General features: G+C 36.9%; 1 protein-coding gene across 1 annotated transcript in view; it reads right to left on the bottom strand.

Moving 5' to 3' along the window:
- The window catches only part of VAV3 (vav guanine nucleotide exchange factor 3), a 414102-nt gene that overhangs the window by 20312 nt on the left and 377721 nt on the right, over positions 1 to 16069 (bottom strand). The window contains exons 23-25 of the mRNA XM_065907662.1: positions 12162 to 12278; positions 11513 to 11600; positions 3962 to 4091 (exon numbers count right to left, since the gene is read on the bottom strand). Of these exons, the coding sequence (XP_065763734.1) occupies positions 3962 to 4091; positions 11513 to 11600; positions 12162 to 12278 (335 nt within the window). The remainder of the gene's footprint in view (positions 1 to 3961; positions 4092 to 11512; positions 11601 to 12161; positions 12279 to 16069) is intronic.

Raw genomic sequence — 16069 nt, 5'->3', positions numbered from 1 at the left:
CTTGAGAAAATACCTAAGGTCTATTAATAAGTTACGAAATAGCTAGTTGTGCAACTTTCCCAAGTATAATGGTCCATTACCATTCTACCTTACCTCCTTTTCTCACGTGTACAAAGAAAGAAACAGGAGCTGCTTTTGAAAGAACATAATAAAATATCTAATCTCATTCCTTATTCATCAGACAAGAAAGCTGGGGCCCAGACAGGCTAAGTGAGTTGCCTAAGGTCAGACAGCTTACTCAGTAGCAGCCCTGAAAATAATTAAGTGCTCACTGTAGAGCAGGAAAGGCAAAAGTCAACTCGGTGCCCTTCAAATATACAAGCCCTAAGGCTATACCTGCGGCAGTCTAAGGCAGTTTTTCTGTGACCATTTTTGGAAAGTAATGAGATTCTTACAGAGATCCACAGGATAGGGCAGAACATCTTCCACGGGGCCACCGCAGTCTCTAGGGAAGCACAAGAGCTCACTCCTGTGCCTGAGTTCTCTCTGTTCTCTCCTCCCTCTCTCCATCTCTAGTGGAAACACTCAAGTCATTGCAAAGGCAAAAACAGTCTCACAGTCCTCGGACAGAGCATTGCTTACAATGGGCTCCTCACCTAGAAATGCTGTATGCTTCTTGTTCAATACTCTGGATATCTGTTTAAATCTAAGTAGTATCTTTATATATGTTTATTTTGAAATTACATGAGATAGGCCTGTCATAATCTTACCATATTTTACACATTTGAGAATAGTTTTTAATTTGCCTAAGAACATTCTAACCTAGGGGCTCTAAGATAAAGAACGTGGCTGCCAATGTAGGAGAAATAAGAGACATGAGTTTGATGCGTGGGTTGGGAAAATCCCCCAGAGAGGGCATGGCAACCCACTCTAGTATTCTTGCTTGAAAAATCCCATGGACAGAGGAGCCTGGAGGGCTATAGTCCATAGGGTTGCAAAGCGTCAGGTATGACTGGAGCAACTTAGTACACACGCATGCATTCTAACCTAGACTAATACACAAGCAAGCAGCCTCTTCTACAGTGCCCTGGGTCTTTCTTTTCCAAGCTGACTATGTACTTAAGAGAAAAATAATAATAAATAGCAGGCATCGGGAGCTGGAACTCCAATCTTACCCAGAACACAGGTGGTTCTTGTCTTTGGCTTGTCTGCCTGGCTTTCTCTGTTACTCAGAAGGAATGGAGACACCATGCCCTGTCCAAGCCAATGTCCCCTAGTATTTACTGCTTCTTCATAAAAATTATTCTGAGATGATATTTAGCAGTACACCCAAAGCTATGAACCAGAGGTAATGACTCTAAAGACATCCTACACAAACCTTCTATACAGAGTATGTAGAGTTTCCTCTTTACTACTTCTTGAGAGGCACATGCATAAAAACAGAAGCAATGCTTTAATTAAGAGTCAACCTTTAATCAGGACTTGGCATCAAATGAGCAAGGGATATTTTAAAAAATCATAAAACAAAGATGTAAGTTGCTATGAGTTAAAACTAGTAATTCAGCTATTAGAAATGCAGGAAAATGTTTGCTGCGTTAGAAGAGGAGGGACTAGTACTAGTAGGACTAGCAGCAGCCATAGAAGTGGTAGAATCGGTAGCAGCTCAGCTGACTTCTGCTGTGTGCTTACCATGTTATCGGCAGTCTGCTCAATGCTTTATGCACAGCACCTCATTTAATCCTCAGAATGATCTTAGTGTTCTCACTCCATACAAAGTTAGCAAGCAAATAAAACATATAATATAAATAATATAAATATAAATATATTTATATTTATAAATCTAAGATTATAATCCTGCTCTGTGGTAACAACTGAATAATCCTGGAGTGTAAGATCTTGGAGACCATCAAGAAATTATTGCTGACTGACGCACCAACTCACACCCTCACTTCTTTCTGGTCACTTTGGGAGATCTTTGCTGCTCATCGTATATAGAAACAGACTCCTAACCAGACTTGTCAGAGCATCCTCATTAAAGTATAAGCTCCATAAAGTCAGGGACTTTGTATTCTCAACTACTATTCCCCATACCTAGAACACGGCCTTGTCTGTGTTAGATAATTATATGTTGAAGGAATGAATAACTGAATAATAGGTGAACAAAGGCTAGCTATAACAAAGATTAAATTTTAAATGAATGATTTTCTTTTACTTCTCAATTATAAAAGGGTTCTTATATCATGACTTGCCAGAGTCTTAAAAACATGGGGCTTACGATGTTTGAATTCATGGCTCTCAAAATCTTCCTGTGGCTGGCATGGATGTTCAAAATCATGCAGTTGGATATGCTTTAAAAGAGAAGAAGAGTCTGTATCTCCATCCCTAGTGACTGAACACATTTGAGCATTACATATTTGGTTAAACACTATACAAAAATTTAAACTAGGCAGCTTCATTTGCAGTTGAACACTATTCTCTGAGCATCTACACGTGTGAAGCACAGGAAATGCCAGTCCTTTGTCTGACGGCCAGCCCCTCTCACCTGGATGTTCTAAACCAAGTGAGCAACTCAAACAGGATTTGTAGTGTAGCTCACCTCCTTGGCAACTTTTATCTTCTTCTGCTACTGGGAAGGCACACTAAAAGAACTGAAAATTATACTTTCCATGTGGGGAAAATGTAACAACCCTGGTAAATTTGTAAGGGATTTTGTAGAAAGTTTGTTTGTTTTTTGAGGGAAAGTTCCACTTTTGAATTAGCAAAAATTATGGCCTATATGAGTGTTTAAGATAATTGGGTAACAGAGGGCTAAAAGCATAGAAAGATAAAGTTTAATATGTTTCCAGTTTCAGCAAACAAGTGTGCTCTGACTACTCTCATTGGACAAGCCCGTTCATTTATCACTGATCGCTGTGAAGAGAACAGCTATTAAGTTATTCAAATTAAAAAACCTGTCAGCTGATGTGACAAATTACTTGTATATTTACTTTATGGAAGTGCTATGAAATTTTACTGGTGGTGTTAGTGCCCTGAGCATTATTTGTTACCCTTTCAGTTTCTGCTTTTAGGGGGAAAAAGGTAAAATTATATTACCTGACACAAATTCTTTTTCACTCTAGATATTCTCCTTTTGATTAGGCTAAACATTCTGAGGGCAATAAAACTGTGTTCCTTTTTCTCTAAAACAGTTTTATTAATAATTTTTAAATGCTATTAAAATAAGGGAATGAAATCAGTTTATTCACAGCATTTTTTCATCACAGTGTTCTCTTTATACACTGTATCTACTAACAGGAAGATTATATGACATTAAATGATGATGAGAAAAGTTTTTGACTTGAACTCACATTCAAATTATAATAGGGGACATATGTATAATTATGGCTGATTAGCATTGTTGTGTGACAGAAACCGACACACCACCATTAGAGCAATTTTCCTTCAATTAAATTTAAAAATTATAATATGCTTTTGGTTTGTATGCTAATCTCTGTGATTATGTGTGGCACAGTGCTCATTCCAAAAGTGCCTAATATATACCTTTAAATATTGAAATCAGAGGAAACATGCTTTTAGTTACTTCAAAGTTCCAAAAATAATCATTGAACTGGAATTAACAAGCAGACTTGGGGTGCGAGGTTAGATGAGAGAACTGTGCACAATCTTGCTTAAATCCTGTTAATCAAACAGGATTGTGACCATAAACATGTGTCAGTTAAAAAAAAGTTTGACTAATATAAAAGTCATGGAAAAGCACAAAACTTACATATTAACATACCCTTCATTTCTGATGGATTTGACACAAACATCATTTTTAATTTGGCACAAAGAACTAAATCTAGGCATGTTCATAAACCTGCTGGTCCATCTGATTCTACTTTGCTCTGGAAAAAAAATTTCTTGTTAAATTCATCAACGTATAAACTGGTTCTGTTTCAAAATTTGGAATGAAGATGTTTAATGTTATCATGCCTTCAATCCTTAGGTGTCAGCAAATTGTATTCTAAATTACAATACTCACAGCTGATGCCTGCTCTGTTACCCCTCTGTCCAGTTGAATGTTCTGGCTCCTTGTATGGAAACTGCAGAGTTGTATCCAAGGTTCTGAATCCTTCTTTAAGAGAATGATGCTTGTAGTACTCCACAAGTTCCTTTAGGAAAAAAGAATCAAACACACAAACTCCTTGACACATAATTATTTACAATGAAGGGATAATCAATTTAATGCTAAATTTTCCATAAGCCCCCTGGTGCCTCAGTGGTAAGGAATGTGCCAGCCAAAGAGGAGATGCAGGTTCAACTCTATCCTGCCACAGTCTTCCCTGGGTCAGGAAGATCCCCCTGGAGAAGGAAATTGCAACCCCTTCCAATATTCTTGCCTGGAAAATCCCATGGACAGAGGAGCCTGACAGGCTATAGTCCATGGGGTCGCAAAGAGTTGGACACGACTTAGTGACTAAACAACATGTTACAATAAATAAATGGTAAGCTGTCCCTGCTTCCTGGATGTAGAAGACACCCAACTAGTAACTGCCCTTGTTACCCAGACCGTTTATAATGTGAGTTACCCCACACTGTTACTCAATATCCTGTTAGTCTTCAGTCGGATGTAGTAAGTAAAAAGAAGCCATAATAAACCTCAAACTCAGAACAGAAATTCTTGTTCTTACTTATGAAATACTTTATTTTTGTTTAGGGAGGCAAGAGCTGTTTTATGAATATATAGTAATCTGTAGTTTCCTGCATTTTCTTTCAACATAGCAGGAAAACAAACTTGATCCTAAATATGCTTTTCCACTGTAAACCAAAGTTGTTAAACCACAAATAGTGCGTACTTGACATTGTTTCTGGCTTACGAGGAGTGTTAGTGACCTTCTCTCAGCTGTGTGTCACCTGGTACTCACAGAAGTCAAGAATGTAGTTCTTTCCAATTTTCTCTTATACCTAATTTGCCTTAAATACATCCAAGCCTAATATAATAACTACCCACCATCTTTCATCTCATCTTTCATCTCATCATCATTCATCACCACCATCTTTCATCTCATCATCTACAATCTCAGAATATTTCTTTTGTGATGTCAGTTTCACAGATTCTGCAGAAATCGTAATACCTCTACTTTAAACAGAAAATTAATAATGGTTAATTCATAGTGGAAAATGGATATTATCACTAGATGAGTACCAGTTATGTTTCTTAGAAAAACCTGAAATGAAAATAAAAGCAAAATAATTTTTAACCGAATTATTCAGTGCTTCTTCTGCAGCACTATTGTTTTAAACTGTATAAAAGCAACTCATTTCCTTAAAAAAAAAAAATTACACTGTCATTAACTCAGCCCTTCCATTCAGTGCTTATGTTCAAAGTCCCCCAAACAAAACAATCGAGTCAAAGATCACCTGAAAGAAGAGAAAGAGAATCATCAATGATTGATTTATTATTTATGAAAACTCAGATGAGTTGTGGGATGCATGGTGTGGGGTGTTCCAGGGATCACAGAGATCATGAAGATAAGGTTCCTAGGCATACTCACCGTGGAAGGAAAGAGAAGGGTTATGGGAGTTTGGAGGCAAGAAGGAAAGCGAGCTTCCTTTTCAGAGTCCAGAGAGGAAGAGGGAAGAGTTCATGAGGGGAGGTAGCTTGGCTTAAATTGAATAAAAGGGTAATTTCAAAAGCCAGGAAGGACAAAAGGATTATTTTAAGTAGAGCAGACAGGCTGGGAACAGACAAAGATAACAAAGACCATTTTCATAAACTAAAAACAGCATGGTTTGGTTCAAGTACTGGATAAAGCAAATGGAGATTTTTCACCTTTCACGTCTGTAAAATGGGGATAATAAACCATTTCACAGTCTATAGCAAAGAAGGTATAAAGTACCTAGTACCTAGTACCTGTGACTAATCATGAGAGCTACCATGATCACATGTGCTTCATAGTTTTATATACTATATATAGTTTTATATAGTTATATAGTATATGTATAGTTTTATATAGTTTCTTACAATCTTCAGACAAGAAACAAGAGATGGGTCTTTTCCCCACTGATGTTCAAGGCTCAGTGAGATTAATCAGCTTGGGCAAGGTTGTAAAACTGGTGTCTGGCTCCAAAGTTTGTGCTGTCAACTACATTGTATTATTAGCAAAAAGCACCTGGTAAATGTAAATATGCAAAAAGGGAAGCAAAGGGAAGGAGCATTTTCTAAGTATCTTCTTGTTTTCTTAGACTCAAGATGATATGGTTTTACACATGCTATAACTTAAATTTTTTTTTTCTTCCATTCTTTCTTCCTTGTTTGGGCACAGATTATAAGCATCCTTGCTGAAGCAAAGGAGTAGTATCTGACCAACTTAAAAGAAAAAAAGCTAAAATATCAGAAGTTTTCAATTCAGTTCAGTCACTCAGTTGTGTCCAACTCTTTGCTACCCCATGGACTGCAGCATGCCAGGCTTCCCTCTCCATCACCAACTCCTGGAATTTACTCAAACTCATGTCCATTGAGTCGGTGATGCCATCCAACCATCTCATCCTCTGTCGTCCTCTTCTCCTCCTGCCTTCAATCTTTCCCAGCATCAGGGTATTTTCAAATGAGTCAGTTCTTCCATCAGGTGGCCAAATATTGGAGTTTCAGCTTCGGCATCAGTCCTTCCAACAAATATTCAGGACTGATTTCCTTTAGGATAGACTGGTTGGATCTTCTTGTAGTCCAAGGGACTCTCAAGAGTCTTCTCCAACACCACAGTTCAAAAACATCAATTCTTCAGTGCTCAGCTTTCTTTATAGTCCAACTCTCACATCCATACATGACTACTGGAAAAACCATAACTTTGACTAGACAGACCTTTGTTGGCAAAGGAATGTCTCTGCTTTTTAATATGCTATCTAGGTTGGTCATAACTTTTCTTCTGAGGAGCAAGCGTCTTTTAATTTCATGGCTGCAGTCACCATCTGCAGTGATTTTGGAGTCCCCCAAAAATAAAGTCTGTCACTGTTTCCATTGTTTCTCAGTCTATTTGCCATGAAATGATGGGACCAGATGCCATGATCTTAGTTTTCGGAATGAGTTTTAAGCCAACTTTTTCACTCTCTTCTTTCACTTTCATCAAGAGGCTCTTAGTTCTTCTTCACTTTCTGCCATAAGGGTGGTGTCATCTGCATATCTGAGGTTATTGATATTTCTCCCAGCAGTCTTGATTCCAGCTTTTGTTTCATCCAGCCTGGCATTTTGCATGATGTACTCTGCATATAAGTTAAATAAGCAGGGTGACAATATACAGCCTTGACGTATTCCTTTCCCTATTTGGAACCAGTCTGTTGTTCCATGTCCAGTTCCAACTGTTGCTTCCTGACCTGTATACAGATTTCTCAAGAAGCAGGTCAGGTGTTCTGGTATTCCCATCTCTTGAAGAATTTTTCATAAGAGTTTATTGTGATCCACACAGTCAAGGGCTTTGGCATAGTCAATAAAGCAGAAGTAGATGTTTTTCTGGAACTCTCTTGCTTTTTTGATGATCCAGCGGATGTTGGCAATTCAATCTCTGGTTCCTCTGCCTTTTCTAAACCCAGCTTGAACATCTGGAAGTTCACAGTTCACGTACTGTTGAAGCCTGGCTTGGAGAATTTGGAGCATTACTTTATTTGCATGTGAGATGAGTGCAATTGTGCAGTAATTGAGCATTCTTTGGCATTGCCTTTCTTTGGGATTGGAATGAAAACTGACCTCTTCCAGTCCCGTGGCCACTGCTGAGTTTTCCAAATTTGCTGGCATATTGAGTGCAGCACTTTCACAGCATAATCTTTTAATATTTTAAACAGCTCAACTGGAATTCCATCACCTCCACTAGCTTTGTTCATAGTGATGCTTCCTAAGGCATCAGAAGTTTATATCCCCAAAATGGCTTCACTGATCAGAATACAGCATTTATATTACAGTGGTTTTAACATGATTTGCAAAGGCAAGGTCTGGAATTAAATTCTGCTCAGAGACCAATATTATCATTTAAGTTTTTTAAAAGCAAAATTTTGTAAGGTCTCTGACAGAATTATACACTTTATCATTTGCATCAGCAACACTATATATATAAAACATTTCTCTTAGTTTTATCATTGAACTGAGTGAATATGTTCTTTAGGGAAAAAATGTGCAAATAAACAAAGTAATCATAAGCCAATAACTTTGAAGTTTAATGTATTTGAAATTGTAAATGTTATAAGTAATTTGTTATAAGTAATATGAATTTTATGCATGATATATCATGAGTTAGTATGAATTAAAGTTTATGAGAAGGTGGCTAGAAAACACAGAATTATCATACTGAAAAGGACTTGTTAATCATTTAATACCTACCCACCTCCAGATTTTATGGTAGCAAAAAATGACTTTTCCAAGGCCTAGGGCTGTGTGGCTTGGTAAGCTGCAAAACACTTTATTATCACTTCAGTAAGCAGGGAAGACATTTTAGTCCCATTTTTACCATCTTATGAGGGTAAATCTTCCTGCATGTTTCTAACTGGTAGAATTAAATAGTGCCACTGTGGATCTCTTCTAATTCATGCTTTTCTGCTTTCTATATTTTAGTCTAATCCGCCCCCGCTTTAGTAGTCATTGACCTTCAGGTACTACAAGTAAATAAGAAGACACTAAACAAAAGAAATCGCTAAGCTTTCCTTATCTCACACTGACACAGTGGTGTCAACAATTCAAGTCTCTCTGAAAAATAATGAGTGAGAGCCAGTTATTCCAATTACCAAGGAAACGGGCAATGGAGATGATTTATAAACAGCATTTGGACATGGACTGTCTGGCATCCATGAAAATTAGAACAAAATTAATGCCTTGTAATCTGGATACAGAAATTCATTTATAATTTAAATTTAATGTCTAGAAAAACAAAGATTTCGATTAACCAAGCCATTGAAACCAGAGGAGGTAAAAAAAGGTTAGGTTATAACCACCTGAGGTCAATCTTGAGAAACTGGCTAATTTAAAACAATTCTATATTTTCTTTGCATTTTACATCCTTTCCCAATTAAATTTAATCCTAAAGTGTCATTAGGTAAATGAATATTACATAGGTGATATAACGTTATCAGTCATGATTGGAGGAAACTGAACTATACTTAAGAAATAACTCAATTCCTAGACCAAGATATACTTATAATGGCAACTGGGTTATTTCACATCAGCATAAAAGGCATGACAAAAGGTAACTCCTTAAAGTTGCAGAGGGAAGCCCCTAGCTCCCAGAGAGAAATGCCTATTAACCCTTTATCTTCTTCCAGAGGGGCTGGTACTCAGATAGGAGCCATCTTTCCGATCAGGTGTCCATGTGTGGCATTTCCTAGTTTAGGGTCCAAGTATAGAACTATTTGAGGTTTTGGTACAGATAGATTTACTAATTTGAGAATTTTTTCAGAACTGAGTCCTTTTAGAATTCTTCAGAATCACAGTGATTTCACACAGTGAGGACTCAATATAAATTTGTTCAAGTAATGAACAGAAACAAAGAAGAGGTAGGTTCAGACGAGTTCAATGGTCTCTTCAGCAACTTTTTACAGTGATTTTTCTTCCTGAAAAAGTATTTATCTAAGACTGAGATTTTTTAGCCCCTTGTCTGTCTTTTCACAATCATATCCATTTGCTTTTCTTTTTTTTCAGTTTCATTGTAGTTTTGCAATCAGTTCTTAATCCCCTCCCTTTAACTATCTGCATTATGTACTTCCTTACAAAAGATCCCCTGATATGGAGGGACAGAACACATGCATGTGTCTCCAGCAGTGACATATCTGATGTTTTACACACACCATGTAATAAACGCTGTTAGCTTATGTGAGCTTTGTGACAACTACTTTTACTTCCCTTTCCAGAACTGAAAACACTTTTACCGCTCTCTGATACAATTACTTGAAATCTCGGTATTTATGGCATATTATTATAATCACAGCTTTCCATGCAGATAGGAACCTGAGGATCTATGTTCAGTAATCCAGGTCATGGTGTTATTTACTGACTTTTCACATCTAACATCAGAGGATGAGGAACTGTCTTGAGCTGAATCCAGGTGACACAAAGTTGACCTGATTGGTTCTTGCCACTGATTATTGCTTTCATCCTCTTTGCTTATCTCCTGTGATGGGAGTCCCTTTTGTTGCTTTCAAAGTCAGCAAGGCTGGTAGTCAACTTTGGCCCTACAGCATTTTTTTGAAGTCTCATATTAACCATGATACCACAGAGCAGCCTCATTACCAAGCACCCTAAGTTCTGCAGGTGACAGTCAAGCTGGTGTGTCTTTGCAGTGATGTGGAGACGCCCTGTGCATGCTTTTTTCATGTCTCAGCTGGGGCTGTCACTCATTATTTGCGCATCCACTTGCCACCTCCCTGCTAGGTTTTCCTTTCAGGAAGAAACCTCCTCAGGTTCCGTTCTCTCTGTGCACAGCTTGCTTGCTTCAGCAGAACGTAAGTCACTGCCAGCAGGGAGGATGCCTGGATCTTGGTTGCCAATTTGACAGGGTTTGCATTTTCCGGGACACATCCTTAGGATGCTGCCCATCCTTAGCTTTTGAATTGGGAATGTGATATTTATGTCATGACAGGTTTTCTTACTTTTCTTTTGACTCAGTTCAATTCAGTTCAGTCGCTCAGTCACAAGATGCTTCAATTTCTTTAAAATGCTGATTCCTCTCTTGATCCAGTTCTAAATTTTTGGATAAGACTTTTAAGCTGGCCTATTTTGTAAGGCTTTCTTACACTCAGTTTTAACTTTAGTGTTAACATCTGTAAAGTGCTTTGAGATGTTTTCTGGATGGATGCAGTATGTATCATTTGATTGATGGTTCAGTCAGTGAGTGATCCTTCCCAATGTTACTCAAAGTACTTAACAGAGCTCTACAAAGGCATCTTATGTCCTATATCCAAATTCTTCATTATCTTAAGAAACTCTCCAACTTGAGAAACAGGCCTGAGACTACTTTTCAGGAAATAAGAACTTTTTTCTTTCCTGTTAGCAGTGCACATATAATGATATATATATATATATTGTTTATATGACAGTACATAATATTCTTATATGCTAAGTTGCACTTTTTAAAATCAGAATTAATCATCTTTATATGAAGCAACTTGGTAACAATATACTCTTTCAATTTAAATCTAAAATTGTTATGAAATCACTGTCATATGGTAAAAGTGTGATCTTGTCCAAGGTAATGAAGGAGAACTGTAGCACAAATCACTTAGACTAGAAAATACAAAAAGGTTCTCCATTTGACAGTATATTGTATTTTGCATGAAATGAACCTGAATGTGTCTATGGTTCTAGGAATCATATAGTGTGGACTCTGAAATATTATCTTAAACTTGCAAACTTAGTTTACAATGAAAAATATGTTTAGGGCAATATAAAACTTAACTAGAATTCTTAAAATTTTCAGGGTTCTGCTGCAAAATTAAGATATTATTCTCTTTAAATGTTTCAGCAAGCAAAATTTCCAAGAAACTATAGAACTAAACTGACCTTTCCAATAAGAGAAAACTAAAGACCACAGATTGAAAAGAACTAATCAATGCTTACCATTAAACTTTTAAACTTTCTATTTTCCGCAATGTGAAAAAAGCCATCCCTCGTTAAAATCTTGATGTGCTTTGCTTCATTATTGTACCTGTGGGCAATGGATAACTTATGAATATAAATGTGTTTTTAATCAGTAGAAATCAATAATTACCAGAGGGCATGCCCCAATAACATTATAGGAATTAATTCTGAAGACAAAATATATACCTATGCCAATACACTGGTGACAGCTAATTAACAAAATATATTCACTAGACTGGTTGAAGATACAACCAATTTTTGAAGTGAGATTGGGGGGCAGTAGATTTGACCAATCATTCTGCGCAATTTATTTATAAGATCAGTTTGAGAACACAGAAAAACAAAATAAAATCTAGTAATTTATAATTCTTAGGATTTGCTAGAAACATACACACATCAAGTCACCGAAGCACAGTGTTATGAAAGAAATCTGGTATGCCAATTAGCAGCCTATAACACTTAATACCATTTTTTTCTAACAGATATTTTCAAGTATTAATGAACTGTCTAGAGAGATGATGCATTATTTCTGCTGCAATTAGAACCTTGGTTTTCAACTTCAGTGTTGTACATGTCAGATGATCCGTGCAATTATGAAAACAGGAAAGCTATTTCTTGTCCTACTTACTTAATGCTAATTGCGTATTCTCCTGACTCTCTGGTCCTGTGTCTCACAAGGTAAGTACTGTTTACCCTGTTAATAAGCTCAGTCTCTGCCTGCAGTCTTTCCATGGCTCCAGCATACCTGCGGAAAACAAGGACACAGAAAATTTAGGTAATACCTCAAAGAGCACAGAGGCTAAAAATCAGTGTCTGTCAGGATTTTAATTTAGTGGCAGATCTGAACTGTTCTTACTGCTATACTAATTATATTATTTCAAAAAATAATGCAGAAAAATGTCCTTTAAATACGTTCAAAGATACTGTAATCTCTGCAAAGATTACAACAGTGAAGTGAACAATGCCAAACACACTACATATTTATCAATAAATAAGTGGAACAAAGAGAGGAATTAGTGGGTATTGGGTCAGAGAGAGGGCTGTGGAGAGTTTAGGGTCAAGAAGGAAAAATACTTTGGGGAAGGATGGCCCATGTAAGACACACTCAGATATACACACACATGTACACATATACACACATTCCTCCAAAATTTCACATTTTCTAGATAAAACAGTATGAAATAAAATCTCCTTTGAGTATTAAGAGAATTTAGGGACAATTTAAATTATTTTTAAATAATTATTTTTTAGATATAAAATTCTTATAGTCCACAATTTTGATAATCAATTTTCTTAAGAAACTACTAGTAGCAAATAGAATTTTTAAAAGATATTTTCAAAACCAAAATTCGGTTGTTCCCAAACTCTGTTGGCTTAAGCATACAAAAATTCCATAACATTACAAGGCACAAATTCAATGTTAAAATATTCTTTAATGACCCTTCACATTAAATACAGGTTTAGCTTTTACTGACAAAACATTTCCGAGATTATGGGTAATAAAAGTTAAAGGAAAAAAATTTATGTTGAAATTGGCTATCTTTCAAATCAATATTCTAGAAAATTTCTAATTTCTATAGATTCATGTAACCCCAATGCAGTTGGGCTCCCCTAGAGACACAGTGGTAAAGAATCCTCCTGCCAACGCAAGGGACGCGGGTCCTGAGTCAGGAAGACTCCCTGGAGTAGGAAATGACAACCTGCTCTAGTATTCTTGCCTGGAACATTCCACAGACAGAGGAGCCTGGCAGGGTACAGCCCATGCGGTTGCAAAGCGTTGGACACGACTGAGCAGGGCCGCCCCCTCCACACACACACACAGGCAAATACACACATTCCCTCTACTCCCACTTCCTGGTGAGTTTTTATCTTAAATGGGTGTTGGATTTTGTCAAAAGTTTTCTCTGCATCTATTGAGATGATTACATGGTTTTTATTCTTCAACTTGTTAATGTGGTGTATCACAGATTTGCACATACTACAAAATCCTTGTATCCCTGGGATAAATTCCACTTGATTGTGGTGTATGATCTTTTAGTGTATTGTTGGATTTAGTTTGCTAGTATTTTGTTGAGAATTTTTGTGTCTATATTCATCCATGATATTGGCCTGTAATTGTGTGTGTGTGTGTGTGTGTGTGTGTGTGTGTGTGTGTGTGTGTGTGTGTGTGTGTGTGTGTGTGTGTGTGTGTGTGTGTGTGTGTGTGTGTGTGTGTGTGTGTGTGGTATCTTTGTCTGGTTTTGATATCCGGGTGATGGTGGCCTCACAGAATGAGTGTTCTATCCTCTGAGATTTTTGGAAGAGTTTCAGAAGGACAGGTGTTAACTCTTCTCTAAATGTTTGATAGGATTTGCCTGTGAAGTCATCTGGTCCTGGACTTGTTTGCTGGGAGTTTCTAAATCACAGTTTCCATTTCAGTACTTCTGATTGGTCTGTTCACATACTTTCCATTTATTCCTGGTTCAGTTGGAGGAGACTGAATTTGTTTTTGAAGATCTTTTTTCTTCCCCTCCTCTTTTGTTCTCTCCTCTTGTCATTTGATGTCTGTCTTTAGTGATGTGTTTGTTTTTTTAATTGTGTGTTTCAACCATAGATTTTTGCTTTGTGGTTCCCAGGAGTTTTTTTTTTTTTTTTTTTTTTTTTTTTTTTTTTAGTGGTAATGTAGTTTATTTTAAGTTAAAATATATGCTGTTGTTCTTGTTTAGTTGCAAAGTTGTGTCCAGCTCTTTGCAGCCCCATGGACTGTAGCCCACCAGGCTCCGCTGTCCATGGAACTTTCCAGGCAAGAATACTGGAGTGGGTTGCCATTTCCTTCTCCAGGGGATCTTTCTGATTCAGGGATCAAAGCTGCATTTCCTGCACTGGCAGGTGGATTCTTTACCTCTGAACCACCATGAGTATAGCATTTAAAAATAATTTTATTATTTTAAAATTATTTTATATTGGAGTATATTTGATTAACACTGTTGTGTTTCATCTGACAGCAGAGTGATTCAGTTATATATATGTATGTGTGTATGTATTGTTTCAAAATTATTTTCTCATTTAGGTTATTACAGAGATCAAGCAGAGTTCTCTATGCTATTCCTTGTTCTCTATGCTATATCCTTGTTGATTATGTTTTCAATATAGCACTATGTACATGTCAATCCCACACTCCCAATCTATCCTTCCTGCCTGACCTTTCCCCTCAGTAACCATAAGTTCTCTAAGTCTGTGAGTCTGTTTGTTTTGTGAATAAGTTCATTTGTATTATTTAAGACTCTGTATATAAACTGATGTCATATATTTGTCTTTCTCTGTCTCATTTCACTTAGTATGATAATCTCCAAGTCTATCCATGCTGCTGCAAATAGCATTATTTCATTCTTTTTATGGCTAAGTTATACCTTTTGTATATATGTACCACATCTTTATCCATTCATCCATCACTGGACTTTTAGGCTGCTTCTATGTCTTAGCTATTGTAAACAGCATGGCAATGAACATTGAGATGCATGTATCCTTTTGAACCATGATTTTCTCCAAATATATGCCCAGGTGTGGGACTGCTGGATCATATGGTAGCTTTATTTTTAGTTTTGTAAGGAACCTAAATACCGTTCTCTATAGTGACTGCACCAATTTACATTCCCAATAACAGTGTAGGAGGGTTCACCTTTCTCTATACCAGCTGGAGAAATTATTGTTTGTAGACTTTTTGATGATGGTCGTAATGACTGGTGTGAGGTGATTCCTCATTGTAGTTTTGATTTGCATTTCTCTAATAATTAGCAGTGCTCAGCATCTTTTCATGAACCTTTTGGCTGTATCATGTGGATTCATGTCCTTCTACCCTGCCATCGTGTCTTCTCCCATTATGTATCTCCCATGACATTTTGATATAGCAGTCTACAAATGTACACAGTTGTTTTATGTTGCTGATCCCTTAATTTAAAGTTCATCTCCAGTATCTAGCATTTGTATTCTCCTCTTCTCAAAATTGCTGGTTTTGATATCATATTTGTATATGGGTGATTTCCTATGTTTATGTTTTCTCTTACCAGTGAGATTTTCCATTTGTAGTTTTCTTGATTCTAGCTGTGCCCTTTTCTTTTCCACCTACAGAAGTCCCTTTAGCATTTGTTGCAAAGGTGGTCTGGTGGTGCTGAATTCTCTTAGTTTTTGTTTATCTATGAAACTTCTGATTTCTCCATTAAATCTGAATGAGAGCCTTGCTGGATAGAGTATTCTTGGTTGTAGGTTTTTCCCTTTCATCACATTAAATGTGTTCTGCCACTCTTTCTGGTCTGCAGAATTTCTGCTTAAAAATCAGCAGATAACCTTATCAGGGTGCCCTTGTATGTTATTTGTTGCTTTTCCCTTGTTGATTTTAATTTTTTGTTTCTTTTATTTTTGTCTGTTTGATTAATATGTGTCTGAGCATGTTCCTCCTTGGTTTATCTTGTATGGAACGCTGCACTTCCTGGATTTGAGTGAATGTTTCCTTTCTCGTTAGAGAAGTATTTGGCTACAATCTTTTCAAATATTTTCTCA

Source organism: Muntiacus reevesi, chromosome 1 (genome assembly GCF_963930625.1).
Source record: "Muntiacus reevesi chromosome 1, mMunRee1.1, whole genome shotgun sequence".
NCBI lineage: Eukaryota > Metazoa > Chordata > Mammalia > Artiodactyla > Cervidae > Muntiacus > Muntiacus reevesi.
The sequence above is the reverse complement of the archived record's forward strand: the minus strand, read 5'-3'. Positions and strand labels throughout refer to the sequence as shown.